This window comes from Neltuma alba, unplaced genomic scaffold (assembly GCF_004799145.2).
Source record: "Neltuma alba isolate B1F8T4 unplaced genomic scaffold, ASM479914v2 tig00006815_pilon, whole genome shotgun sequence".
Classification (NCBI taxonomy): Eukaryota; Viridiplantae; Streptophyta; class Magnoliopsida; order Fabales; family Fabaceae; genus Neltuma; species Neltuma alba.
In genome coordinates, this window is record NW_021634588.1 from 84,504 (window position 1) to 110,483 (window position 25,980).

At 33.2% G+C, this 25,980-nt stretch overlaps 2 protein-coding genes, 1 long non-coding RNA gene and 1 pseudogene across 3 annotated transcripts; 2 read left to right on the forward strand and 2 right to left on the reverse strand.

The window, feature by feature from the left end:
- Positions 1–4,020: 4,020 nt before the first annotated feature.
- On the forward strand, positions 4,021–4,817 carry LOC114751205 (benzyl alcohol O-benzoyltransferase-like). The gene is made up of 2 exons (XM_028939871.1): positions 4,021–4,488; positions 4,557–4,817. The coding sequence occupies exons 1-2, from the start codon at positions 4,021–4,023 to the stop codon at positions 4,815–4,817; spliced, it is 729 nt and encodes a 242-aa protein (XP_028795704.1).
- Positions 4,818–5,385: 568 nt separating this feature from the next.
- Positions 5,386–6,470, reverse strand: LOC114751220 (uncharacterized). The gene is made up of 2 exons (XR_003740722.1): positions 6,043–6,470; positions 5,386–5,690 (listed from the first exon to the last, which is right to left on the reverse strand). It is a non-coding gene; the product is annotated as an uncharacterized LOC114751220 (long non-coding RNA).
- A 1,043-nt stretch (positions 6,471–7,513) lies between these two features.
- On the reverse strand, positions 7,514–14,904 carry LOC114751206 (receptor-like protein EIX2). Its single transcript, XM_028939872.1, has 3 exons — positions 14,844–14,904; positions 8,043–8,983; positions 7,514–7,552 (listed from the first exon to the last, which is right to left on the reverse strand). The coding sequence occupies exons 1-3, from the start codon at positions 14,902–14,904 to the stop codon at positions 7,514–7,516; spliced, it is 1,041 nt and encodes a 346-aa protein (XP_028795705.1).
- Positions 14,905–15,033: 129 nt separating this feature from the next.
- Positions 15,034–16,351, forward strand: LOC114751207 (pentatricopeptide repeat-containing protein At1g09220, mitochondrial-like; annotated as a pseudogene).
- The last annotated feature ends 9,629 nt before the right edge of the window (positions 16,352–25,980 follow it).

The window sequence follows — 25,980 nt, forward strand, 5'->3', positions numbered from 1 at the left end:
GTTTTTGATTGTGAATATTGCTTAAGTTGGTTTTGATTTGAATTTGAAAAGATTGGGGTTGATGAGCATTTGGTTCTATCTTCTAAGAATGTTAGTAAATTGGCAGAGAACTTGGTTTTGGTAAATGACTTTAGTAAAGGAGGAAAAAAAAAAACCTCTAAGAGTTTGAGCCTAAATGTTTATTTCTTTTGACAGAGTACATTTATTGTGATTTTATCTCTAGAACTTGTCTTGAATCTCTTTTGAGGCTTAAAATTTCCTTTTGCATGCATAAAGATGATTTAGGCATTCATTTTCATTCCCATTTTGGCCAAATGTCCATCCCATTTACATTAATCTTTTGATTTACCCCTTTGAGCCGTAACCTTTTCTTTAAAGAAAATTGCATGGTTTAGATAGCCTTTTGTTTGAGAAGATGTAATTTTTCTTTCAATTTCATTACTTTAGTAAGTGCTATATAATACTTTTTGGGAAGAGTGAAGGAATTGAAAGGAAAAAAAAAAAGAAATTGGTCAATGCTTTGTGATTTTGTGTGTAAATAGGAAAAGAGAAGAGAAATAGAAAGGAAAAAAAAAGACATAATATGAAAGGATGATTGAAAAGAAGAGTAGAAAGAAGAAAGAAAGAAAAAAAGATTGGGAAAAAAAGTATAGATGAAAAAAGAAAAACAAAAAAGAAAGAGAAAGAAGAAAGGAAAAATATGATAGTTAAAAAAAAATCATCATACGCAAAAAAAAAAAAAAGTATGAAAACAGGAAAAAAAAAAAGAAAAGAAAAAGAGCATATGAGTTTGGTTTCTTAAAATTCCTTTATTCTTCTTGTGATTTTTATTGAAAAGCTTAGCACTTATTAAAATTTTTCTCCATTTATCATTTTTCATTTCATTATCCTACCTTATTCATTACAACCCTTGAGAAGTCCTTTTGATTTGTGTGTGCAATTGGATAATATAGTGGAGATTGAGATGATAAACAAGCCTATAGTAGATAGGTTGCAATAAATGGAATTGAGTGAAACACAAGCCCTTAATTGTTATGAGAGATGAGCGTAAATATTTGACTAGTAAGGGAGCTTCTATTGTAATTTATCTTTACCAAGTTAATTGTCTTGCTACCTGTATTGTTGGAAGATGGAAAAGAGTTCTTTGAAGACTTAATTCTTGATAGTTTGAATTGTTTCTAACTTGGTGATGTTTGCTTTTAAATTGTGTTTCTTTGGTTTTTCTTAGTTGTTTATAAATAAAAATCTTGAGGACAAGATTTGAGGAAGTGTGGGGGGAATTTGATAACTCTTTATTTTTTAATATATTTAAAGAATATTTTGAGTGATTTTTAGAGATTTATTAATGCATTTTAGAAGATTTCTAAGAGTTAATTGGAAGATTTGATTTTGAGTATTATTTGGGGGATTTTATTATAAATATCTTAATTTGAAATAAATTAAAATAATTAATATTAAGTTTAGGATTCAGTTGATTTTATCTTATTTTATTTAAATTTCTTAAAGTTTATTTCCTTTCCTTTTCTTTTATTTTTAGCCTTTCCTTTTTATTTGTTTTATTTTATTTTTCTTCCTTCCTTCAGCTTGCACGTGCTGCACAAGAGGACTGGGGGATTGATCAAGACGCACCGTTTGGACTGAAGGAGAGAAGGGTTCTGTTTTGAAAGGAGAGGCCGCCGAATGAGTGAAGTGGCTGGTTCTCGTTAGAGGAACAGAGGACGGCGCCGAACTGTTGTGGAAGAAGGGGAGTATACCATTCTTTTGCTGGAGCTCGACGGAGACAAGCAAGGAAGAGCTGTGGATCATCTCCTTCACCTGAAAGGCGCCGTGCTGGTTCTGGACTAGAGGGACGCTGTCGCAGACATCAGAGCTGAGGAGGAAGAGTTCAATGACAGTCTTCACTCCAACGGCTGGACCAGAGCTGCGTTTTGTGCTTTCAGTTTTCTCATTCCTTTCTCCTTTAATTTCAATCATGAATTTTTAATCTGGAATTATTGTTGCTGAATTGGAATTGCAAGTCATGCGTAGCTAATTTTGTTTTACAACCTAGAGGAACTAAGAAATTGTCTGTGATTTAGAGATTATTCCTGCTGTTTAGTTATACTTCTATTTAATTCAGTTTACTTAATCTTGTTTTTAATTATAACTTGCTTAGTGTTCGGCCACCATTGAGTTTGTTTTGGAAATTTAGGATTGAACTTGACAAAGAGAATCTTAAATAGACCATGAGATTAAGTAATGTAGAATTGGATTTAATCTAATTTGCACCTAGGATAGACATATACCTAGAGGCTTCATATAATCAAATTAGACTGAAATTGGACTAAATTGTACCATATACAATTGTATGACAGATTACATAATTAATTGAGGTAGAGTTATAAGTGGACCGACAAGTACTTTTAATTATTAAGACTCTAGATTAACGAATTGAGTTTAAGTATGATTAATTCAGTGGGGATAAAATCTAAAGAGCAAACAATAGATTAGTAACTCTAGGTTGTTCTTTTAAATACTTGTCCTAATTAATTTAGAAAGCTTGGTTTTATTTTGCTTTAATTTCTTTTCACTTGATTTCATTAAATCTTGATTTTCTCAACTTAAACAAAAAGATGATTTTTATTGCCTAATCACTGTTAACTAAGTTCTCTGAGGGATCGACCTTGAATTACCACTATCTATTTTTATAGCCCGTACACTTGCGATGCGTCTTAATATTTGATAGCATCATATGTGCAATCAATAGAGAGAGTTTAGGCAAAAATTATAAATTTGAGAAATAACGTAGATTGAAATATTACATTTAAAATTAAAGCAAATCCCCCTACTAGAGATTTGGATCCTCTCTTCTTATCATTTTTCTCTTCTTTTTCTCCTCATCCCATCCTTACCATTCTAAATATAAGATCAACTTAAGTCTTAACTAATTAGAAAAATGAGAAAAAATGCATGTTGAATTTCAAAACGATAAATACGTGATTTTAACAAATTCTGACGTATAAAAATTATTACAAGAATAGTTAGCATCAACTATTTGTCATTTTGAAATCTAATGGGTATTTTTTTTGTCATTTTCCCTAGTTATTTGTAATTTATGATATAGAGAATTTGTGACATTTATTCAAATATGACTCTACTATTTAATTACTAAAATTTAATACGCAAAGATAAAATAATATTGTTCAATAAATAGGATATATTATGGAAAAGAAAATTTTAATATATGGTTGACAAGAACAAATGTGACCTTATATTTAATTAGAATCAGGCTAAAATCTTCAAGTAGACGTTATATTTATGATAAGAAGCAGTGCGTGTGAGAGAGAGAATTTTGCTATACTAGCATGACAGCGCAGAACCTCTCCATTGCGCCTTCATTTAATTGAAACGGCCTCGTTTCCTTTTTTTTTTTTTTGGAGAAAAATGGCAGCTTTCTTTTCCAATCCCGTTTGGCATCCATCCCAAATTTGTTTCGGCCTCTCCTTTTTTTGCAGCTGAGCAAGAAATTCTGGGTTTTGTCTCCAAAAAATTTCGCAAGTCATATGTGAAAAGAAATCATCGAAGAAGTTGCTCACTGGTTCACCACTTGTGTTTGTTGGTTGCCTCTTCGTTCGTTATATACCTCTGTTTTATAGTTTGTATGCAATCCTTTGAGTTTTTTGGCAGGTTGTTTCTTACGATCATTTAACCAGGAAAAGAAAGAATCATTTCATTTTATATTTATACTTTTGCTGGCCTCTTACATGTTTCATCACCTTTGTCCTGGGTGATTTTTGGATGATCACCCGATATCAGTTTGCCAAATCTGGGATGCACACGAAACGGGACTGGGAAAGAAAGCTGCCAATTCTTCTTTTAAAATAAGCAAACGATACCATTTAAATTAAATGGCGGCGTAATGGGGAGGATATGCAATGGAGAGGTTACTCGCCGCTAATATGATCCATCTTCATGAATTATAGGTAACACGTCTCAAGTGTGGTAGCTTCATCTTTGGCCTTCGCATGATTTGCACAATTCATGAAAGCCCTCGCCGAAATAGCTAAAGGTGCAACCCAACCTTCGATTCTGCCAGCCTGGAACAAAGATCTTCTAAGCGGAAGAGACCCACCAAACATTGCACTCACCCATCATGAGTACGATGAAGTGGTCGGCAACCCTGTTCCCTCCACCAACTTTGTTCATCGGTCTTTCTTCTTCGGACCCTCCGAAGTCTCATCCTTCCGTAGATTACTTCCCAACCACCTAACCCAATCAACCTCATTCAAGCTCGTCACGGCTTGTCTCTGGTATTGTTGTACAAAAGCTTTAGAACTAGACCCACAAGACGATGTTCGTCTCATGTTCCTGGCTAATGCACGTATGGGACGTGATAGATTCAACCCTCCATTACCAAAAGGGTATTATGGGAACGCCGTGGTGTTTCCAACGGCGTTTTTGACTACCGGAAAACTGTGTGAGAGTCCGTTAGAGTATGGTTTGGAGTTGGTTAGAAAAGCAAAGGATGTAGTGAATGGCGAGTATTTTCACTCTGTGGTTGATCTGTTGGTGAGCAGAGGTTGTTTATTGTTGCAGATTTTTCTCGTCTTGGATTTAAAGATGTTGATTTTGGGTGGGGCCAGGCTATGTATGCTGGTCCTGCTTTGAGTGGACTTGGCACATTTCAAGGATTCACTTTCTACGTTGGATATACGAATAGTAAAGGTGAGGAAGGAAGAATCATACCTCTTTGCTTGCCACCAGAAACCATGGAGAAATTTGCCAAAGAGTTGGATCTCTTGCTTAACAATGCTGACCAATCTGCCATTGATGGTTAATGCGTAGATGCATGCAAAAATGCCGTCAAGTATTTGCATAGTTATTGTGTTTGTGTGTGTGTGTGCGCGCGCGCATGTCGTATGTATGTTCATGTTTGTTTATGATGATGTCCGTTGTAATGCATTGAGGCTGTTCTGCAGTAGCATACCATGGGGTACGGTAGTGGAGGTGCCTTTATTAATATGAGAGTTTTGTTTAGCAAACCATAATTTTCCAGTGAAATTGTTGCTAAGTTAGATTGAAGTTTACTAGAAATCCCAATCTGATTCTGGGACTGGTGGATGATATGGGATGATGATTGAGCCAGACACATACTTTTGATCAGCTTGAACCATTTTGGTTGCCGGTAATCAGAGACATTATTGCTTGTGTATGGTCAGTTTGGTCACCTAATATATGCTTGGGGATGAAGCCCTCCGGTGTCACCAACTAAGGAAAAGAAGAAAATATGTGACCAATTAAGGCTTTAATAAAATTTTGTACCATAATGGCTGCTACCTTTATGGTTTGATCCATTATCTCTGAAAGTAGTGGATGTTAGTGGATAATTGTATTATGTAATGAACATAATGGTTAAAAGGAGCCATACTTTTTCTTTGCCAAAAAACAGAACTACAGATGATGAAATTTCTAATTTAACACTAACACTGCATTGATTACAGAACACTCTCAACACGGATTAGGGAACTTTGCAGCGGCTGACAAGTGACCTGGCTTTCATCTTACATAAAGAGAAAGAAATACAGACAAAACAAGAAAGTAAAATAGAAGAGCAGATCCAGTCGTGCTCGCTTGTAATACACCATCCCATTCCCAAATGTAGTCGAAACCTCGCCAGCAGGATGATTATTTCTGCAACTTTCTCCAACCATCTATGTAATCAAGCAAAGTTGTCACATATTCTTAAATTATAACAAGTATATATAGGCTTAGATACAATTCACATGTGTCACATGCTAACAACAATTCACTAATTTATTGCAACGCGCATGCTCTTCAACCAGCCTTAGGGCCTACATTATATTTATATTCACATGAGATTGAGAGTAACAAACGTAACATTAAGAAATTTTTTTGAATAAAAATACGTAAAAATTTTGAACTTATCATCATAGTAAACAGTTTCTCTAGATTGATGATATGTTGCAATTCACAACAACAATCTAGCAAATGAATAATCTGATTATCTGGGTATCACAATTGTATTGTAAGAAAAATGTTTACCTATTAGTGTTGGAATCTTCTCTTTATCTTTGCCTTCAAAATAGCAACTTGAACATAAATCCAGTTGTACGTGTTTTCAAAGAAGTGGAAAAAGGAATGCCGCCAAGACTTTTTGAGAATTAAAGTCCCACAAACTCCCCAAAACCCAGTAATGAAGCCAAGAGCCATGCTAGCATAAAACCCAAAGCTTATGAGATTATCATCTCCATCTGCATCAATGTCACGTGCATTATTGGGATTCAGATTTGAATTCCCATCTTCTGGACATCTCTCTGTAAGTGGCATGCCACAAAGCCCCTGGTTTCCTATATAACCGGAGGCATTGAAGGATTGAAGTTGGGTGCCCGTTGGAATTTTTCCTGATAAATTGTTGAAGGCCAAGTTCAACATACTGAGAAAACTCAAATTTGAGAAGCTGATTGGAATTTCACCAAAAGAGAGTTGTATGACAAATCAAGTGATTCCAGCCTTTCCATTTGACCCATGTTGATAGGAATGCATCCTTTCAAATGATTTCTGGACAAGTTCAGGGAAGCCAATGCCACAAGTGCAGCTATGCTACTTGGGATTTCTCCTATTAAGTCATTGCATGAGAGATCAATGGTTTTCATGAATCGAAGATTCTTACTGTACTCAACATATGCTCCTTTCCATGACAACATTGCTGTGTCCATGAATGATGATTCAGAATGGTTTCCAAAAACATAATAAGAAATTTCTTGGCTCACAGATGTCATATTTGACATAGCATTCAAATTACCAAAGCAATGAGGTATATTTCCTGTTAAATTATTTTTTGAGAGATCTAAGATTTGAAGATGTGGCAAATTACATAAATTTGTAGGAATGCTTCCGTGAAGCCTATTTGCTTGCAAACGTAAGCCGATCAAATTGTGGCAGTACTGTCCTATCCATGATGGCATTTTTCCAGTCAAATTATTCTGTCCAAAATCAATGAACAGCAAGGCCGAAGAATTCATCAAAGCTGGCAAATTCCCAGAGAGGTTATTGCTATTCAGATGGATACTTTCAAGATAGTTCAAAGTACCAACTGAGTTTGGTATTGGTCCAGAGAAATGATTGTTTTCCAATCTTAGAACATCCAAGGAAGGAAGTTGGCCCCAACAATCAGGAAGTTTTCCCGACAAAAAATTGCTTGAAATGTCAAGATGATATAAACCTGCTTGAAGAGTTGCACAAATGACAGATAAGGTTCCTGCAAGCATATTGTTTGAGAGAACCAACGCCCTTGTTGCATTTGGTGGGAAATATGGTAGGGGACCGGAGAGATTGTTGAAACTCAAATCCAAAATAAGATTGTCAATTTTCAAGAGTGATTTTGGCAACTCCCCATAAAGTTTGTTATGGGAAAGATTCAAGTATTGTAAAGAAGATTGCCAAAGCCATTGAGGAATTGAATCTGAAATTGACGCATGCGAAATGTCCAACCTGTTAAGCTCCCTTTGATACTTTAACCAGCAGGGAAAGTGGGGACCAAAATTACACGATGCTGCATGAAATTCTCGCAATTGAAAAGGTGGCACCCAATGCGAACTGAAGTTGAAAAAAATCATATTTTGTGACGCATCTAAAACTGTCAAGTTAGAGAGAGTTGAAAGATGTGTTTCATTAATGACAGAATTCAACCTATTGTTGGACAGATCTAAGTACGTCAACGATATAAATCCGGCAAACACCGGCAATGGCCCTGTTAAATTGTTATGACTCAAATACAATCCGGAAAGGTGAGATAAGTGCCCAAATGATTGTGGAATTGACCCATGAAGATTAGTGTTCTCAAGATCTAAAATCTCTAGATTTGAAAATCTTGAAAAATTGGGAAATGGTCCGCCACTAAAAGGATTGTCACTTAAAACCAACTCCTCTATACTATTTTGAGCGCACCTTAACTGTGGTATCCAATTACTTAATTGATCTGAAAAACTGTTATAGGACAACCATAACGTTTTCAATATGCACAAATTTTGGATGGATTTTACCATGCTATCCTCAAGTTTATTCCCTTGAAGATCTAGAAATTCAAGAGACGTGGTATTTGTGAAGGCATCGGACGGAATACGTCGCAAAGAACTTTGAGAAAGATATAAAGATTGAAGAGAAATCATATTTGAAAAAGCTTTGGGACCAAGTTGCAAAGGATTTGAACCAAGATCTAGAACTTGAAGGGAATTTATATTCAGAGCATTTGGAAAAATATGTTCCAAAGCGTTATAAGAGAGATCAAGCTCTGTTAAGACGTTGCTAACGTTAGACAACCACGGTAGAATTGAAGAGTCTAAATTATTTCCTGAAAGAGAAAGGACTTTGAGGGATGCGGAAGAGTTTGTATGGACAAAAGAGGCAGGATTGACATGATGAAATATAAGAGCACAACTGTCCAAGTAAATCTCAGACAGATGAGGAGCTTTGGATAATGATGATTGCCAATCAACAGCTTGACTCAGATTAACGCCTGAGAGGGAAAGAGATCTCAAAGAAGAAAGGTGAGAAATCCACTCAAGATCTTTCACAATCAAATCATTATAGCCAAGGTGGAGATATTCCAAACTGGATAGATTCTGCAGTCCACGAGGAATAGTGCCACCAATTGAAGCATACGAAATACTCAACCCTCTTAGTTGACCAAGTAAGCCAATGCATTCTGGAATATTGCTCCCTTCGAAATCGTTTTCATCGAGATCCAAGTAAGTTAGATGCCGCAAATCACATAATGAGGAATCAATATTACCTCTCAATCGAGCAAGATCGAGCTCGATAACGTGACCAGTCAAATTACTGCATGATACTCCACTCCACTCACAGCAATCAGCTTCACTTTTCCAGGTGGATAACATGCCGAACTCATCAACGAAACCATGTTTTAATTTGAGAAGAGCTTCCTTATCTGTCTCTGCGCAACTGATGTTTACATTGGAACATCCTGCACACCAAAAGAGACATAAAACTCCAACAAGCCAAAAGAAATTGAACTTAGAGCTGAACATGCCTAGGATTCTTTTCATTTGGATATGGTAAGAACAGGGGAGGCGTCTTGTGGATGTGAAGTGAGTGATCCATGGGTCATTTATACACAAGCGGTTCACGAAAGTTTTCAAATAATTTTATTTTAGAATGTAGAAATATTGGCGTCAACTAACGTGATAAATATTAATAACTCAGTAGAGGAAGATTTTTGGTTCATGAAAAAGGACTATAATTTTTATTTAAAGTAAAAAAAATTGATGTTTAAAACATTCTTATCATTTAATTAATTTGATTAGTCTAAATTTTCTACTCAGAAAGCAAATTATCTGAATCAGCTAATGAAATTTTATTTGAAATGATTGTTTAATTTATAACCTCAAATTAATTCATCAATAGTTAACATTAATAACTCTCATATGAGGCATTCTGGTCATGAAAGGTCTCTAAAAATAATACGGAGAAAAGGTTGTCGTTGCATGAACGATTGATTTGTGTCATTAATCTTTAACAACGTCAGTGGCACACTCATCAACATCACTATCATTTGAGGAAATTACCATTGACGATTATGTGGTTGGAAATTTTTGTTCATGCTGTGAGAAGGTTCGTCTCCTTTTTCGTTCTTCAATAGATGAACATATGGATCAGACTTGAACCAAGATCTACGTATAAAGCACAAATCACGCCAAATTTCTTTTAATTTTATTGAAGTTAATATTAATTATCTGAGTCTAATGCCTTCAGTAGAATTTTAAATTATCCATCCACATATATCATTATTTATTTATTCTGGTGAAATACGAGGAGCATATTTTACCAGCAGTAAAAGCTAATCTCTTTTGGGTAATATAATAAACAAATCTCTTCAGCTAAATTTTCTCCATTCACAATTATTAAGAACCAATCATCTAATTGACACGCATATTGTCTCATTTTGATTGGTTGAAGAATATATGTGTGTGAATATATGTATTACGTATAAAAATATTGTTATAATTCATCAAGTAGATGTCCGAAAAACATCACAGAACATCAATATTCTCTCAAAACCTTCCCTAATTTTCTAAAAAATTTTCCTATTTTTATTTTTTTTATAATTAATTTGATCAGTTAAGTTTTCTCTTAAAATGGAAACTCGTTTGATAAAAGTTCATTTGAAATAATTATTTAATTTCTAACTTAAAATTAATCAATAGTTAATATCAATCACTCTCATTTGAGGTATTAGGGTAACAAAGGGCGTCCAGAAAAACAGAAATAAGAAGTTGCTGTAACATTCATGACTAACTTGTATCATTAATTTTTAATAATATATCTGACCGTTTTCTACGAAATTTTTGTGATCGCAAATTTTCATTCATGTCATATGAAAAGGTTCATCTCTTTAACCGTTTCAAGCTTGAATATGCCAATCAAGCTTGAATCAAAATATAAATGACGCCGAATTTAATATTCTGAACTTAGTATTAATTACATTTATATGAGACTATAAATGACGCCGAATTCCTTTTAATATTATTGAAATTAATATTACTTTCATTTATATATATGAGACTATAAATGACACCGAATTTTTTTTTAATATTATTGAAATTAGTATTAATTTTATTTATATCAGTCTCATTCCCTCAAAATATAAAACTTAAATTGATCATCCACATATATCGTTATTTGTTTATTCTCGTGAAATACGAGGACCATACTCCACTGACCGTAACCATTAAGGCTATTCTCTTCTAATTGAACAGTTAGATATCAAAATGTGAAAGAAAAAAATGAGTATGTTGCGTTAATTTATTAGTGCTTCCTCCCAATAATATAAATAATATAAAAATTAGATAACTAATTTAAAAATATTGGTTAAATTAATTATTTGAAATAAATATATATTGATTTTTTTAAAATGTCATTACCAAGCGCATGCATTATAATTATCTTTTAATAAAATCTTGATATGTGTAATTAATAAATTTGTTTAAAATAAATTATAAATTATGACACAAAGGGAATTATCAGAGTCAGAGTAAATTCCTACCTTATCTTTTTATAGCTAACGTGCGTCAGTTTGATTGGTAAGGGCAAGGCGGTGCCTTAAATAATGACTCTTTTGTCTGTACCATATAAAATGGCAAAATCACTATTAAATTTTAAAATAATAAATATGTGATTTTAACATATTTTGACTCAAAATCATTAGAAAAGTAGTCAAATACTCAAATTTTTTTATAAGAGTAGTTAGCATGACATATTTATCATTTTAAAATTTAACAGATATTTTTCCTTTATTTTTCCTAATTAAGTTACATAAATTAAAAAAATTAGTTATTTATAAAAAATGTATTATTTTTTAAAAATATCATCTTTAACTAGTTGCATTAAAATTAGCCATAACTGAAAATCCTTTTAATATGTACAATCTCTCTCGAGCATTAGAGATTTTTTTTTAAACCACTTTAATCCTTTTTGTATTTCCAGGATACTTAAAAATCTCACTCCCTACTATAATTAATGGATTACTCTTCATTTGATAACCCCTTTATTTCTTGGGGAGCATTGAAAATCTATAAGTAATTTTAGAAAATTCGAAATAGCGTGGCTTAAGTCTCTATTTTAAGATCTCAACTTGCTTTCCATTCCTGAAAAGCATGCAACCGAGCATCGTTCATTAACGGCTTTTTATTCTTCTTAACCTCTCTTTGCTTGCACGATAATATTTATACATACTTAAGTCACAATCCTGTTAATTTGATCAGTCTTAATTCTTATTAAGAAGGCAAATTGTTTAAACCAACTGATTAAAGTTTATTTGAAATAATTCATTAATTTATAACTTAAAATTAATTAATGGTTAATATCAATCATTCTCATTTCTGGCATTTTGGTCATGAAAAATGTTTAGAAAAGTATAAATAAGAAGTTGTCGGGGCATGCATAACTGACTTGTGCCATTTATTTCTAGTAATGCGAGTGGCAATCGAATTTATTATTACCATCACTATCCTTGACAATGATGTGCTTGCAAATTTTTGTTCATACCGTGTGAGAAGGTTTTTCTCCTTTGTTCAATAGATGAATATACCGATCAAACGTGAATCAAAATCTATGTATAAAATATAAATCACGATTAATTTCTTTTAACTTTGTGTAGTTAATATTAATACAAGGCAACAGCGGAGGGACTGTGGCTTTTCCAACTTTTCATACGTGTAAGTCATAATTGAATTAAAACTTAAAAGGTTAATTTTTCTCTTAAACTAAAAACAAAATAGACTAATATGTATTAACATAATTCCGACCTTATCTTTTCTTAGATACCACGTATAAATTGGTTGAAGAAGATACATATCAGGAGCTCCATTGACTTGAAGGTCAAAATAAATAAAAATTAAAAAGAATAAAGACTCGTTTGGCTCTTCTATAGAATATTCTACACGTAAAGACATAGATATTGCAGTAGTGGTAATAGAATTAATAAATGGTTAACATCAATCAATTCCATGTGAGGCATTATGGTCATGAAAGGCGTCTTAAAAAGTAGAAATAAAAGATTGTCGTGGCATGTATGACTGAGTTGTGCGATAAATTTCTAATTACGTAAGTAATACTTCTCGAATTTAGCAACACTGACAATCAACATCATTTGTGGAAATTATCATTAACAATTACGTGGATGGAAATTTTTATTTATGCCGTATGAGAAGGTTCATCTCCTTTGTTTTCTTCTTTTTCAATAGATGAATATATATACCAATTAAGCTTGGGCATATAAAAGATAGATTACATTGAATTCCCTTTAATTTATTCAAACTATTAATTTATCAATGACTCTCTCGCCTTCAATAAAACTTCAAATTATTCATTCATGTACTCCCTCTGATCTACAATATAAGTCACTTCTAGAAGGATTACTTGGTTTAAAATATGAGTCACTTAAAGAGTAATTAATACTTATTTATTAATTTTGTCCCTACAATTAATACTTAAATATAACTCATTGTATTTTTAACTCTCTTCCACAGGTTTATTTAACAAACAAAATTGAAAAAAAAATTATTTAAAACACAACTAATGAATTAATTAACATTTTTTAATATTGACGAAATAGTTAAAATGACTTATATTGTGGACCAAAGGGAATACATCATTATCTATTTATTGTGGTGAAACAGGAGGGGCATTACAACTAATCATTTTAAGGTAATAGACAAATCCATTCCAACTAAATGTGCTCCATTCACAAGGATTACGCATCAAACGTCTAATTCATCTATCTAGCCACTTATTTAAGGTGTGGGAGTGCTACGACGCATATTGATCTGATTTCGGATCCCCTAAGCCAGTTAATTAAGTGAAAAACACACTCCAAATTAAATTAAAAAACATAAATACATATATAACCAATTAGATATCTTTTTTATCAAAATACAAGAAAAATATGTATAATTAGTAGCTTGTTCATAGCATGAACTAGCTTTGATTGATCAGAAATAGAATAGTAGGCATATATTATATAATTCCTGGCTTTTCTTTTTATAGATACCGTGTATTTGTTTGATTGGTTGGGGCATGCATACATACATCCCCCGAACTCCATTGACTTCAAGTTCAAAAAAAAAAAAAAAGAAGAAGAAGAAGAAGAAAAAGGAAAAATGCTTCTACACGCAAGGACATAGATATATTTTGAAGTATGATGAGAGTAGGGGGTCCGAAAAATATAACACAACTATATTAATAAATTTTATTTGTTTTCGAACATATTTTCCTCTGATCCATACTTCAAGTCTCTACATTAAACTGTTTTTGGTTGAAACTCTCGGTTGAAACAATAATATGATGAAGGGGAACTGGGAATTATTGTATTAAGTAAAAAAAATTATATGCCCGCAGAATCTACTGAGGCAAGTAAATATGAGCTAGAAATAAAATAAATTTGATTCTGGCACAAAAATGTTTAATCTATTATCTTTGTAAGTTGAACCATCATTATTTGCGTGGGCAATTTTTTTAATTAATTTAATTTAATTAATCACTAATTAATTAACAAGAAAAATTCATAACTTTGTGTGTGAACTCTTGAATCATTTAAATGTGGTAGTGTTATTATATACAGCCCAAGATATGATCATCCTTGAAAGTTGCCCTTTAGACGCTCCAATGCTACCAGGAGCTTTTGTCTCGATTCTATATCTTATGTTGCCAAGAAGGAGTGTGCGTCTGCGTGTGAAGGGTGTGTGGGTCTTTAAATTGTCTATATTAATTAAAAAAATGATGTTATAACCCCACTGTTAGTTCCTTACCAAACATTCGTCAAACAAGAACTAAAAGAAACAAATTAAAATCATTAACAAGTAAACATATATAATATTGAATATATTTTGAATTAGGGAACTTACAACAGCTAGCTGGTGACCTAGCTTTCATCTTACACAGAAGCATAAAGAGAAAGAAGTCTAAACAAAAACGAAAGTGACATATATAGAAGAGCAGATCCAGTCTTGTAATTCACCATCCCAATAGTTAAAACTCGCCAGCAAGATGAGAATTTCTGCAAGTAGCTTGCAGGGTTGCATTATATTAGTTGTGTATTCACGAGATTGAGATAAACAAATGTAACTTTAAGAAATTTTTTTTGCATAAAAAATTTTGAAACCTTTGAACTTATCAACATTATAAATAGTTTCTCCAGATTGATCACGTATTGCAATGCACAACAATAATCCAGCGGATGAATCTTATTATCATGGTGTAACAATTATATAGTAGTTTAAAAAAAAAAATGTTTACCAAACGGCCATGTTACACTGAGTCTTTGTGACCATTCTTTCCTCTGTCAAATTTGAAGGGGAGGAACCCTGTGTCCACTTGTTTAGTAGCCATGTCTCTCCAAATTCTTCAACGCCATCCTTCCTCTGAATTCAGTATGTCTTCCTGCCATCCCCGAGCAGTTGGTCTCTCTTCTACTCAAAGACCCATCAAACCACCAAGCTCCCCAGCAGGGCCACTGTCATGTCATCAACTCTGGGATGCTTCTATACCCTTTTTTATTGCGCCTCTTCCTGTTTGCTTCTCTTCGACACTCTGATTCGCTGTTACTCTCTTGGCCTCTTTCCTGAAGAAGCTGTTAGGTTTGGTATATCTTCCCTAAACTGCCATGCATTTCTGACTTATTGTTCCTTTGACAGCTATACTTATTCCTTCCTCTGTCATGCCTGTGCCAATTCAAACTGCGTTCACCTTGGAATGCGGATTCATTCTGTCATATTCAAAGTGGGTTTTCACTTTCACTTATATGTACAAACTGCTTTACGTCATATGTACTCAACCTGGGGTCTCTTAATCGAAGCGGCGCAAGTGTTCGACAGAATGCCTGGAAAAAAAAAATACTGTGTTTACATTACTGGCTTGATTAAATGCGGTGAGTTTGACCTTGCCTTGTCATATTTTATAAAATGCCAGTTCGGAGTGTTTTCTCCTGGACAATTATTATGGATGGATTCACACGCATGAATAAGCCTAGTAAATCATTGACTACGTTTAGGGAAATGGTTATTTGAGATAGCATAAGACCAACTGAAGTGACTCTTCTGACCATTTTCCCAGCCATTTCAAATCTTGGGTTCATTGTGATTTGTCAATCAGTCCATGGCCATGCGGAAAGAGAGGCTTCAATGCCTCTGATATACGCATTATGAATTCACTGATATAATCTTATGCAAAATGTGGATGCATAGCAAGTGCAAGCAGATTCTTTCAGGAGATATCTGCTTACAAGAAAAATTTGGTATCATGGACATCAGCGATCTCAGGTTTTGCAATGCATGGTCTGGGAAGAGAGGCTGTAGAGTATTTTGAAACCATGGAAAAGGCTGGGATCAAGCCAAATCATATGACGTTTTTGAGTGTTTTAAACGCGTGTAGTCATGGAGGATTGGTGGAGGAGGGGCTCAAGTTTTTCCATAAAATGGCTAATGATCTTCAGCTTCTGCTTCTGCCAGATATCAAGCACTATGGCTGTCTAATAGATATGCTTGGAAGGGCAGGCAGGTTGGAGGAAGCTGAAAATATTGCTTTGCAGGTACCTCCTGAGGTTGCCAATGTCGTGATTTGGCGGACACTTCTACGTGCTCGCAATTTGCATGGAAATGTTGAAATTAGTCAGAGGGTGATGAGGGGAATACTGGAGATGGAGAGAGAGTATTCTGGGGATTATATTCTTATGTCCAATATTTTTGCTGGTGTTGGAAGGTTTGGAGATGCTGAGAGGTTAAGAAAAGTAATGGATATGAGAACTGCTTTTAAACTTCCTGCCTACAGTTTATTCTAAATGCTATAACATTTCTATTTAAAACAGACAGGCAATTTCGCTATAAAAGATATTCAGAATATGCTTAAGGCATCAAATTGTGGTAATGCACATTACTGTATTTGTTTTGTTTCCTTCGGGTTTTTAACTGTCTAGAGCATATAAAAAGGTTGTTTGGAATTTTCATTTACGAATTTTCAAATGTGTTTGTGCTCCACCTTCCAAACCTTGGTGGCTTCTGCATGAAAGACTTTTGTCTGATTTTAGGAATACAAGAATAGAAACTATTTACGAAGTTCCCACGTATGAATCTAACTTGATAGCCTATCCAAAGCAGCTTGGTGTCTAATGTATGTCCGACAGTGATGCCTGGGGCTTTGGCATATGAGTGCTTCCTGGACTCACAAGCATTCCAATAGTTATTTTAACTCTAGATCTTCCATTCCTTCCTGGGATCTTGACAAGGTTTTGCTGAAAGCCAAATTCTGAGTTGTTTCTAACTTAAAATCTCCGTTTCTTGTGTTTTTCTTTAATTAATTAATGCCTTCCACATTTACGAAACATATCTCAGTTTGGATAAATCATATACGTCAATATACATTATTTTAATGTATGTGATGGAGTAGTGCTCTGTTTTGACATTTTGAGCTTCTGAATTTTGCCATTTGAATTTCTGATTTCTACCGTCTGGTTTTACCTTTCTTTCAAAGCCAACCACAAATTTAATTCATGAGTTCCAATTCCCTTTATTGGGAGTTTAATATCTAATCTCTTCCATTCCTATTTTCTGTGATGTCATCCTCAGTTGAAGAGCTATGGTTCAATTGCAAGTGAGAACTGCGGATCTTCTCTATGCTTCTCTTCATTGTAAACTAAAAATGACCTGAAGTAGCAGAGATCTAAAAGTGAAGCAGAGCAAGGAAACACATCCTGGCCAGAATTTGTGCCCACAAGGGGACCTGATAAAACCCGGAAGAAGGATTATATACGTTACGGAGGGCATATCTTAATTGGTGTTCGTGGTCCAAGAGCGGATGCTGCAACACTGAGAAAGCAATTGATTGAGTTTTGCGATCAGAAGCATATGCTTAAGCTTGATAATGAGAGCCTCCCTATAGAAATATCACTAAAGGTATAATGTTCTTGATCATGTATTATGCAGGAGGGTGGTCTATCCAACCCTTCGATACACTGCTACTGGTGGCAAAATCATCAGTGAAAACGGTGTAGGAACCCTTTTATTAGTCACCACAAGTTTAAAGCAATGCATTAAGCAATTCAGAAAGTTGAACTTTGTCAAGGGAGATAGAGACCCAGATCCACAGCCTTGTTTTGGAGTGTTTCATGCCACTCAAGTTCATACCAATGCTCAAATAAACAAGTTTTTGTCAACCATGGTTGAATGGTACAGGTTTACAGACAATAGCAATTACATAGTACGAGGTTCTATTGCAAAGTTATATGCTGCCAAATACAAGCTCCGTTCACGAGCAAAAGTATACAAGATTGGTTCTCGAAATTTGAGCCGTCCGTTCAAGGAGAAAGAAGGCCAGTCTCCTGAGTACCATAATTTGCTGAGGATGGGTCTTGTTGAATCAATTGATGGCCTCCAACATACTAGGATGTCTCTTGTGCCTGAGACGGACTACACTCCATTTCCAGGTAATTGGATACCTGACCATGAAAAGGCATTGCTAGAATATATAAAACTTGAGGATCCGAAGATTTTGGAGGAACAAAGGAATTCCATGAAGGAACAAGGCCTTGTTTCACCTCAGGATTACATTTCTATGCTTGTTTGGAATTTACAAAAGAAGTTCTTTCTTGGTAGATCAGGTTTCCTTAATACAGAGAGACGAAAGCATTACAAAAAGCAATGGGCAATTGCTGGAAGGCTCCGACCAGGGCAAACATATTGACGTAAGCAAAGAAGAGGAAGATACTGATGAAAGGATCGATGAAGCACGGATGTCACAAATGGTTTTGTAAGATGTAACAAATGGTTTTGTAACTCTGTAATTTTTATTTAGTTATCTATAACACGTCCCCCCCCCCCCCCCAAAAAAAGAATGTTTCAAGAAATTTTGAGTCTCAAATGGCAGAAAATTTGACACTGCTTTTTTTTTTTTTTTAAGGTAAAGTTTTCAAACTATGGTCCATATATGATGATTATCAGTGCATTTGTAGAGTTCCTTTCTAGTGTCTTAACTACAGCAGCACACTGCATGTTGAATAATGTAATTAATAGCCTTGGAAATGATATTGAAAGCTAAGAGCGTAGAAGATTAAACCATTGGTCAAATTATTTGCCTAACCTTTGTGTTGGTATATATTGTCGTGACTTGAGATACAAGTTGTAATGATAATTGATAGGGTAAGCTCTCTAGAGAAGGCATGAGTTTAATGCAGCAACTAGTGATCAATGTGTCAGTATGCATCAGCTTTCAGAAATTGCTGAGCATCTTGAGGTAGCCTCTTGCCACATATGGTATTGCTATTAGTAGGTGCCTCTTAAAAGTGGCCAACATGTTGCCTTCCAAGTCCATGATGTTGATACTTTCTGTCTTAAATATAAGATCTCGTTTATAGTTACAAATTAGATCTTATATTTAAGATTAGAAGTAGTATTTATCATATCGGAGCTGGATTCAAATATTCAATTATACATGCAAATATAAGAATTACTATGTGATTATACTGTGGAAAACATCAGAATGCTGAAGAACATCCAGAATATGCATTTTTATTTCATCTGATAGCCTAGGAATTTTTGGTGAACTTTTATTCTCCTTTTGGCACCAGATGCATCCAACATATCTTTTTTAAATATTGTTTGCGGTCCTTAATATAAGAGTTAGATAATGATTTGATTTTCAAGCCAAAAAAAAAGGTAATGATTTGATTTAGTTTTAAATATAAGATTTTATTTCACTGTCTCTTAAATTTATAATTTATTCTTTAAAGTATTCCTATTATATTAATGGTAGTTATGATTAAAATGATACTTTAGAAAAATTAGCCCATACTTCTTAAAGATAACTAATTTAACTAAATTTTTAATTTATCTAAATTAGTTAAGTAGTTCTTACATTTATGATTAAAAGCAATGAGTTTTGTGAGCATGACACAGAGGAAATAACAAATGATGACTTATTTTGGTAATAATTTTTGCAGAGACGAAGAGGAAACGAATATGTAAATGATAAATGGGCTATTTACTACCTTCAGTCCTTATTATAAGAGTTAGTTTGATATTTAATTTGGTTCTAAATATAAGACTCCAATTCACTTTATCTCTCATATTTATTTATTTATTTTTTAAAGTAGCCCTTGTAATAGTGCACATGTTAAAAATTTCATTAAATGATAGTTCTAACTAATATATAAGATTAGATAACACCTATTTATTACAAATAACTAACTTAATAAACTTTTTTAACCTACTCAAATTAGTTAACTAGCTCTTATATTAAAGATTGGAGGTAGTATTTTATTATTTGATGGTGAGTGTATTTATGTAGTATTTTTCTTTTCAACTCGTTTTGACGGTTCTCATGCACACGTTTATCAGTAGTCCGCTGAATATCAAGTTGCTGATTGAAGTTGGTGAGAATGATAACTTGTCTCCATTTTTTTATGAACAATGAGTCTGGTGGGTCTAACAAATAAATAAACTTAATTACATTGTTATTATTTATAATTAATATTATTTTTAGTTCTTAAAATGAAAGGTGCTTGTGGTTGGATTTAGTCATAAATATAAAAATCATAATTTACTTTATTTCTCATATTTATCATTTTTTTCAAATTAATTTTCCTAATTTATAAATTAATATATATGTATTGTTTTGTAGGAGTATTTTAGCAAGATTGTGTTATTTTTTTTATAACTAACAAATTTATTTGATTTTCTTAATTTATCTAAGGTTGGTATATTTTATCATAAACTATATATATATGAAAAATATGTAGGTTGAGTTTTTTATGTCTATTATGTCAACCAAGTGATATATATATATATATATTTTATTTAAGTTTATAATTAAATGATAATATTTCAAAAATAGGACACATGTCTATATATAATTAGAGAATTTGACATAATAAATATAAAAAATTTGTTGTAAGTATGATCATATATATACACACACATATTGATTGTTCCGTAAACAAACAAGTCATAAAATAAAAGAAAGGACAAATGAGTGTTTTTGCAAGGTGCGTGGTTATCCAAAGTTGATGATCAAGTTGGGGAGATGGAAAATTTTTCTTCATATTTTTTTTTTAGTGAAGAACGAAATATGCCTTTGCCGTGTTTGATACAAAATCTCCAAAAGTAAAATAAAAAAAATAAATTATCTTGCTATGACCTGCGATTAATAATTTTTTTCAAGAATTTTAATTATATTCCATATTAATATAATGATAGTTGTAGAAACAAACAGGTACAAAATATCTATCTTCATAAAAAGTACAATTGCTATGAAATTCTAAATAAAGAACGTAATTACTAAAAAATTTTAATGACAACAGAGCAGCTTATAATAATAAATTTCATGAGAATGAATGACAATTACTCACTTGTCATTGAGATCTACTAGTAATTATTTTCTTTTATTAGGATTTCATTGTAATTCTTTGTTCTTATAAAATTAGTGTTGTTAAATAAATTAATTTGGGAGAAAATGATAGTTTTTTTTTAAAAAAAAATATCCGGCTATTCATATTTGTCACTTGTTTGGGAGAAAATAATAGTTTTTTTTTAAAAAAAATATATCCGGCTATTCATATTTGTAACTTGTAAGTGACATCAACTCTAACTTAAATAGCACAACGGCCTCCTACTTACGCCTAGGATAACTCTGCATATCTTTTTAACATCAAAATGTGTTTCATGTATTTTTATATAAAATCTAAAAGATAAGCTATGCTATCATAACTTATAGATAACGTAATTTATTTTATTATAAGTTAACACACACTTGCATACACATATTTACATATAATATTTGAAAAGTCTTTGGCGGCCGGGGGAAAAAAAACAGAAAAAGTCATGCTATCCAAAAATAATGCTAGTTTTTCACAATTCTGTTTTTTTCCCCAAAAGTTTTCCACAATTCTTATAGTTAACTTGGCTCGAACTAGTTTTATACTCTTTCCATTCTAGACAGAGGAGCGATTTGATGGACTTTGTTTTATTTTGATCTTAAGCGTAAAATTTAATCCCTTATGTCTTCCATATTTGTTAATTTTTTTTTCACAGACTACCTCTGCTAATAGTTTTGACGGGCTTTTTTTTTTTCTTTGCCAACCTGAAGGAGGTGTATTTTACAAAAACTAATATCCCTTTTTTACATATAAATAACTTAACTATATTTCTTAATTGATGTAAATCAATTATCTATCCCCTACTTTTAAAATCAGGGATATATATAAATATATATATTAATAGAATGATATTTTATGTCAATTCCTTTATTTTATTTACTTTTTGAAATGCCTACTTTACAAGTGAGATTTTCAATGGTTTGACTCTCCAATCTCCATTATTAAAGTTAGGGGTGTTCACGGGACGAGACGGGACCGGGACAGGCCCGTCCCGGTCCCGTCCCGGTGAACAGGAACGGGACGGGATTTTTGTCCTGTGTCCCGTCCCGTCCCGTCTCTTTTTTTTTTGCCCCCAATCAATTCTGGACCTTTTTTGAATTGGGCCTAATGTTTTTCTCTTTTTTTTTGTTCTATTTTTTTTTGCCTCCTAAATTTCAGTTCTGGACCTTTTTTGAATTGGGCTTGAGATTGCTTTCCTCTTCTTTTTTTTTCGTCCCATTTTTTTTTTGCCCCCTAAAATTTCAGTTCTGGACTTTTTCTGAATTGGGCCTGATGCTTTCTTTTTTTTTTTTTGGAGCAACCGTAAATTCAAGTTAATTTTGGGCCTTTGCTTTGCTTTTTTAACAAAAACTCCTCTGCAGACTGCAGTCACTCTTTATATATTACAGAAATTAAATCAAAGACTACCTAATTAATGAAAAACACCGTACTCAAATTAACATACCATGCAACCGTCCGTTTAATGAGAATTACAACAAAATGCACATGTCTTATCATTGTTAAATTTATGCCTCGTTACAGTTCACAATCAAAGTTCAGCTTCACTGATATTATATTGAAAACACCAACAGCATCTGAAATTAATCCTGCACCTCTATAAACTGTAACATTAAAAATCCTGCAGGCCACCATTCTTTTTTTTTTTTTGTTCCTGAAGGTCATGGAGTCGCCACTGAAGCACATTCTCCTACATTAATAATAGAAAGATCTGTTAAATTATATAGCAGTTGAGAACACACACATACATATGGAGGACTTATATATATATTGCATGATTCTTGGATGTGTTCGTATCATCCGAATACAAAACGCCAAACCAGTACTTGTCTTCACTCTATGATTGCTATCTCTAGACAGTACACTTGATTGATGATATCAAACTTTCTTACAACACACACACGTTCATGTTTTGCCCTTTTTCATCTTATCCATTTTGAAATGGCACAAATATCAAGCAAATAAGTATGTCAATTTATTTTTTTCCTAAAAATATAATTATTAACATGTAAAGAAAATTAAACTCATTAAAAGAGATATACTAACATATACTTGATTTACAAAATATGAATTAATATCCATTCAATGACCATATATACCATCGATCCTATCTTAATTCATGTGCTGTAGTTGAGGGGACATGAGAAGCATAAAAACTTAATGCATGTATTCATTTGATGTTAATATGTAACAGGGAGAAAAAATTGACGCTAATAAGTAAGAAACAAGGCAAGCAATGCAAGTCTTGCATTCTCAAGGTCTTTAATATTTTGAATCACTTTTTAGCAATCAAGAACACAATAATAAATCTGCAATCCAAGCAGAACAATCCACCATAATTCATTTTTAAGACAATCATAACACAATCAGTTCAAACCAAAACAAGCAAGACATAATAATATAAAAATTTCAATCCATGACATTAAAGGTAAATCAAAACAACTAACCATGAGCCAACTACAAAGCAATTTAACTTTCCAAGAGATTTGAAATTGAAGCTGTTAATTGCTCTTCTGCAAAAAAAAAACACCATAAAAAGAACAATTTGTTAGTGCCTTAGTGTTATAAAGTATTTAAACAAAACTGAAAAAATAAATTAAATAAAATAAAAAATAAAAATTACCAATATCAGTATCATTGAAGTTATCAATATCAAATCCCTTTACTTTTGATGTAGATGGAGATAACCAATTCTGTGCACAAATTAGTGCCTCAGCAATATTTGATGATAGGGAACTTCTGAATTCATCAATGACACGACCTCCCGTACTAAATGCAGATTCTGAAGATACAGTGGATACAGGCATGGCCAAGACATCACGTGCAATCAATGAAAGGATTTTGTATTTAGAACTATTTACTTTCCACCATGCCAAAATATCAAAGTTAGGATGAAGAACATCAACTAACTCAGCTTGAAAATACCTCTCCACTTCTGCATATTTATCTGTTTCAACTTCAACCTCGTTTTGGGCAACAAATAGTTGCAGTAGAGGCCTAGATTCCAACATTGCCATCTAAAGTTGACTTAAGCCAGCAGGTTCACTTGATGCTTGTGTCTGACTTTGATTTTGAGATTCAGATGTGTTTGTTTCATGCCCACTTAAATAGAAGTCATACAAACAATACAAGGCATTTGTGACTCTATTTGTCATGGCTTCCGTTGTGTAGAATCAGGGAACATCTCATGAAAAGCAAGCTTCAAAAACTTCATTTTATACCTAGGGTCAAGAACCATTGCTATTACCAACAAAGGATTGAGATTCTCCAACTTTCCCCAATACTTTTCATACTTAACTTTCATCCTCTTAGCCATATCAGACACCAGAAAATTAGGATTATTTGCCCTTGTATGCAAGATAACAAACACATCAGCTATATGTTGAAAGCATACATTTGAGGTAACATAAAGTGATCCTGAAAATTGCAAAGTGATGTCATAGAACACTTTTAAAAAGACAACAAATTCTTTAGCATCTTTCCAATTGGAAGCATCAGGAGGACCAATTAATGTTTTCTCCACAAAATAGTTTGTGTAATCATTATCCTCTTTCTCCATTCTTTCAAAGACGCTACTGAATTTAATAGCATTCTCCAACATGATGTAAGTTGAATTCCACCTAGTTGGACAATCCATGGTTAGGAGGCTCTTAGAGTCAATTTTCATTTTCTCAACAAGCTCTTTGAATTTAAGCAACCTTCCTGGAGAAGACCTCACATATTTAATGGCATTGCGAATGGCTTCAATAGATTTGTGCATGTCCTTCACACCATCACAAACAATTAAATTCAAAATATGTGCACAACACCTCAAGTGCAAGAAGTCCCCATTACATACCAAACCATTCCAATGGCTCAAAACATCTTTTAATTTTGCCACTGCATTATCATTTGAAGACGCATTATCAACTGTGATAGTAAACACTTTCTCAATGCCCCAAGCTAATAAATATTTCTCTATTTCTGATGCAATTGTATCACCCCTATGATTTTCAACTACACAAAAATTCAAGATTCTCTTTTGATATATCCATTCCTCATCAATCCAGTGAGCAGTCAAGCACATAAAGTTAGAATTCTGACAAGAAGTCCATGTATCTGTAGTGAGGCAAACACGAACTTTGGTTCTTTTAAAATACATTTTCAACTTCCTCGCTTCTTCAAGATACAAACCCAAACAATCTCTAGTGACAGTCGCTCTTGATGGGACTTGAAAATGGGGTTCTATCCTAGTCATCATTTCTTTAAACCCATCACCTTCCACAACTCGAAAAGGCATTTCATCCAATATAACAAATAATGCAACACCTTTTCTACATTCTTCTTGATTAGATACATGATGACTCAATGTTTTAGAAGAACCTAATTGAGAGCTTGACAACAAAGATTGTGTCTTCTTATTAATTCGGTTTGGATTTAAGACACACCTCTCTATATGTTTTTTTAATCCACTTGTCCCATATGAAGAGTGACAAGCAATTGTTGTTGGACAATACTTGCACTTTGCTCGAAGTTGCCCATTTGTCTGGCTTAAAGGAAGCTTGTCAAAATGATCCCAAACCGCAGATTTCTGTCTCTTTCCTCTTGGTTCATCTCCTTCCTCACCCTCAATACTTGTCAAACCAGTGTCTTTTTCCTTTTCATTAACAGGTGTTTCTATAGTTCTACTTTCATTTTCACTATAATCTTCTTGACTAGTTTGTGCATTCAACATCTTTAAAATAAATTAAACTTCTTTTCTGCATAAATAGAAAAAAAAAGCACAAATAATTTACAACTGAAATTGCTAACTAACTAATCAGTAATCAATATCCCCAGTTCGAATTCAATATATATCCTCACAACACAGACAACAATCTGACATCAAATACAATATATATCATTTAACTAAGCTCAATTCGAATCATGCATGGATGACACTTCCATTAAATGACAATATATCCTCAGTTCGAATTCAATATATATCCCCACAGCCAGTCAAACCACACTTCACAGAATCACAGCAAAGTTGTCCAAAATTTTAAAAAAAAAATAGCAGAGACAGT